This window comes from Sinocyclocheilus rhinocerous, unplaced genomic scaffold, assembly GCF_001515625.1.
Source record: "Sinocyclocheilus rhinocerous isolate Xijiao unplaced genomic scaffold, SAMN03320098_v1.1 scaffold1930, whole genome shotgun sequence".
NCBI lineage: Eukaryota > Metazoa > Chordata > Actinopteri > Cypriniformes > Cyprinidae > Sinocyclocheilus > Sinocyclocheilus rhinocerous.
In genome coordinates, this window is record NW_015661869.1 from 345,969 (window position 1) to 350,350 (window position 4,382).

At 37.9% G+C, this 4,382-nt stretch overlaps 1 protein-coding gene across 1 annotated transcript in view; it reads left to right on the plus strand.

The window, feature by feature from the left end:
- LOC107726570 (serine/threonine-protein kinase PAK 6-like) overlaps positions 1-4,382 on the plus strand; it is a 35,481-nt gene that overhangs the window by 30,327 nt on the left and 772 nt on the right. Inside the window, exons 3-6 of the mRNA XM_016536200.1 lie at positions 1,121-1,681; positions 3,321-3,495; positions 3,628-3,634; positions 3,707-3,871. Of these exons, the coding sequence (XP_016391686.1) occupies positions 1,121-1,681; positions 3,321-3,495; positions 3,628-3,634; positions 3,707-3,871 (908 nt within the window). The remainder of the gene's footprint in view (positions 1-1,120; positions 1,682-3,320; positions 3,496-3,627; positions 3,635-3,706; positions 3,872-4,382) is intronic.

The following is a 4,382-nucleotide window of genomic DNA, read 5'->3' on the forward strand; positions in this document are numbered from 1 at the left end:
TATTTTTATAGTTTCTATCCATGCAGCCTTTCTCTCTGGTTTTATGACAGCTGTACTTTTTATAGTTTGCAGAACAGATAGCAGAACATTACAATCTAAAATTGCTCTTTAAAGCATTAAAATAACTAAATGAAAAGTTAAAATCACTGAATTAAAAATGAAAATAAATAATAAAGAAAATGACTATTTTAACTGCTATAAGAAACACACATTAACTCATTTGAGCTTAGTAATTAGGACTGTACTAGCTTACATTTGATTTACCCATTACAATAGTCCCAATTACAATTAATCCCAGTTTTACCTCGGGTCTCTGTAGTGTTGTGATGCGTCATGTTCCCGCAGCAGCAGCGGTGATGAGAGAGCGCGCTTGAGAAACAGTTTAAAGAGGAGAAGTCAATCTACATATAAAATATTGGTCACAGATTATTGGTCACTTTCTAAACAATAAAAGTATAGCGCATCCACTAGTAATTATATATGAATAAATCGGTTTTTACCGATGCAAATATGTTAGAAACGATGCATCGCGATACAAAAGCCAACTTGTATCCGATGCACACTTTTTATGCCGATGCACAGAGCGAGTCGGGGAATCTTCCCATCCCTGATAGATAGATAGATAGATAGAACGATAGAAAGATAGATAGATAGATATAAAAACTACATACAGGTGACATAAATGGCATCATCAGTAATTAACAAAACAGCCTGTTTTCATAAAAAGGTTTTACTTTGCCTTGCTTTTAATTTGCACTAAAGAAATCCTTAGTCTGTCAGTCCAATTTGCAGAAAAGGCAATTTTATATTATTATAAATAAATAAATAAATGCATTTTATATATTATCAGTAATACAAAAAACTGCATAAAAGTGACAAAAATCATCAATAATCAACAAAAAAAGCCTCTTTGCATTAGTCTTCATTTGCAAGAGAAGCAGTCCTGCGATAGTTCAGACGAGTCATTCAGCGTTTCATAAACACAAATCAGCCAGAAATAGGCTCCTCGGAGGAAAGTGTGATTTGGAGTTCATCCGCACCCAGGTGAATTCACACGCTCTTTAAATAGCGGCCGGTTTCAGTTCGCATTAATCACAGCCTGCCTCTGTTCTTTCCCCAGACCATCGTGTGCGGCAGCATGATCGGCCACGGAGACTATATATCAGCCATGCTGTCAGACATGAGCCGTCTGTCCGTCACCAGCTCCAACTCCCTGCGCAAGAGCAGCCCGTCGGCCCGCAAGAGAGCGCAGTCTCTCGGCCGCCTCGGTGAGGTCAGCGAGGCCGATGTGTATCAGTATGAAGTCCTGGACGAGCCTGACCCTCACTGGGCCGATAAATCACGCAACATCCACAGCGAGAGCGGCACGCCGTACATGGGTCTGAAGAAGAGTGTGATGCTACAGCCCAATGGCGTTCTGCCCCGCACCAAATCCACCTATGAGGTCAGCATGAGCTCTCCTCCTCCTCCTCCGCCGTCCATCCCCGTCCCGGAGCCGCCTCTCATGATGAGACGAGAGTTCCCCATCGTGTTCTCGCACAACCAGAGACCCATCACCTGCTTCTACAGCCCCACCATGCCACACGGAGACGGTCTGACGCCGGACATGAGGAGCGCCAACAGACTGCTGGTCCATCTGCAAAACAGCCCGGGGAGACCGTACTCCTCATACGACCTGAAGGTAACAAACAGCTGACTTCTGTGGCCAGCAGGCTCATTATTCTGCCACGGAATAAAAATATGTGACCCGGGACCACAAAACCAGTCATAAGGGTCCATTTTTTTAAATTGAGATTTATACATCATCTGAAAGCTGAATACATAAGCTTTCAATTGATGTATGTTTTATTAGGATATGATATTATAATATTTGGCTGAGATACAACTATTTGAATATCTGGAATCTGAGGGTGCAATTGACTTTTAATACTGACTTAATTTCTCAGAATTCTGATTTAATATCTCGCAATTCTGACTTTTCTGAATTCTAAGTTTACATTTCACATTTTTTTCTTTTTCTTGTAATTCTGAGTTTTTATCTCATAATTCTGAGTTTTTCTCTGAATGGTGAGTTTACATCTTGCGATTTAGAATTTTTTCCCTCACAATTGCAAGTTTATATTCTGTAATTCAGATTTTTTTTCTCAGAATTCTGATTTTACATCTTATAATACTGACCTTTTTTCTCATAATTCTGTTTTTGCTATTTTGATTTCTTTCTTGTAATTCTGAGTTTTTATATCACAATTCTGATTGTTTGAGTTGATATCTCGCAATTTATAACTTTTTTAATTCTGCTTTTATATCTCACAATTTTGACTTTCTCTAAATTCTAAATTTACATCTCATAATTATGACTTTTTTTCTTTGAATTCTTTGAAATCTTGCAAATCAGTTTATTTCTCACCATTTTTTTTGGTATTCTGATTTTATATCTCACGATTTTTCTCAGAATTCTGAGTTTTTTTATCTCACAATGAGTGGCAGAGTTGTGCATTTTTTTTATTTGATCAAAGATTAAGCTCTTACACATGTGTACCGAGTTTGGTGAAGATATCTCATTCCATTCAGGAGTTATAGCCATTTTAGTAAAAGTGGCCCCGCCCCTTACGAACGTTTTGGCGTCCCTATGCAACGGTGAGTCGAAATTTAAACTTTTTTTTTGTTGATAATTACTGATATTCACTGTCCAGAGAATATTTCTGCAGTGGTTTGGTTCCGATCGGGTGAAAAACCTACGACTAGTTTGCAATAGTATGTTTTGGACATAACTCAATTTTGCTGAAAAACCGGACTTCGTAGAGCAAATCCGGCATTTTTGTGCGTTTTGACCCAAGGACTCCAAAAATGTAAAATTTGAGTCTACGACAAATGGTCTAGGAGTTATGAGCAGTTTTGCGTTTTCGATCGCCCCCCATAGGCCGATTGGGGCGAGTAGCAGTCAATACTACTACCATCTGACCAGTTTCAGCTCTCTAGGCCTTATGATTTGGTCTGCAAGATCAGTTTTAGCGGAGAAGAATAATAATAAAAATCCCTACAATTGTAATAGGGTTTCAGCACTATGTGCTTGAACCCCCTAATAATATTTTACAGTTTTTACAATATTTTTGATCAAATAAATGCAACCTTGGTGAGCAGAAGGTTTTTGAGACTTCTTTCAAAAACACTAAAACCCCAAATTTCTGAACAGTACTGTATACTAATAAAATATCTTGAATGCTCTGTAATTCCCTTTGAAAAGTGTTTGTCAGATGAATGCATGTTGATAAACAAAGTAAAGGAAAACCAGCCCATGTCCTTATTTCTATTGCACACAGGCCGACGCAGCCATGAGACACCAGCCGGGATATCTGCACAGCGGCACCAGCAGTCCCCTCGTGAGCGGCACCAGGCCTCACAGAACGGTGCGTTCCTCCTCCAGCTACACCATCGGCCTCTCGCCCAACATCAGTTACCGGCCCACCGGGCCAGACCCCTACCTGAGACACTCCGGCTGCCCCAAAAAATAAAATAATATATAATATAAAATAATATATAAAATAAAATAAAATAAAATAAAGGATTATGGATAAAAAAAAAACATCTTTGACCACTTGAATATATTGAGATATGACTTTTGGAAAGTTCAGCAGCAACATTTCAAAAGCAACTTCTGACCCTTAAACAAACAGATTTATTTTTGTGCATTTGCTATGCTGATGAGTGTTGATGAGGGTGTGTTGGTGTGTGTTCAGGTGGTGATTATGAGAGATTACCAGCACAGGAACGTGGTGGAGATGTTCAAGAGCGCTCTGGTGGAGGAGGAGCTCTGGGTCATCATGGAGTATCTGCAGGGAGGAGCTTTAACAAACATCGTGTCTGAGACCAGGTACCTGAGCACAACCTCATCATTTATCTAGAAAGCCGTTTCATGAAAGACGAGAGAACTGGATTTCTTACCCAGTAAATCTAGAGGTTTATGTTTTCATTGTGATCTCTATAGGATTTATGAGAAATATGCTTTAACATGGGTAGGTTAGTCTTCTAGTTAAAGTCTCTATATGAGACCCTTTTTAAAAATACCTTTGACCAAAAATCAATTCAAATCAAATCTGAATTTATGACTTATTACTAATGGAAAGTTCATTAGTGACCTTTGTAATTGAAATCAGATTGAAATGAAATCAAAATAAAATAAAAGCATAAATGATCTTAAATAAACAATTTATTTTACATTTTGTTTCCAATATAATATAATATAATATAATATAATTATATGACATGAATAAATTATTAAGCCTGCGTCACAAAAAAGCTGAATTTGAACTATGTGGAATTTAAGAAGTTAAGCATTCTTACAGCAGACTAAACCTAATGTCATGAATATATATATATATATA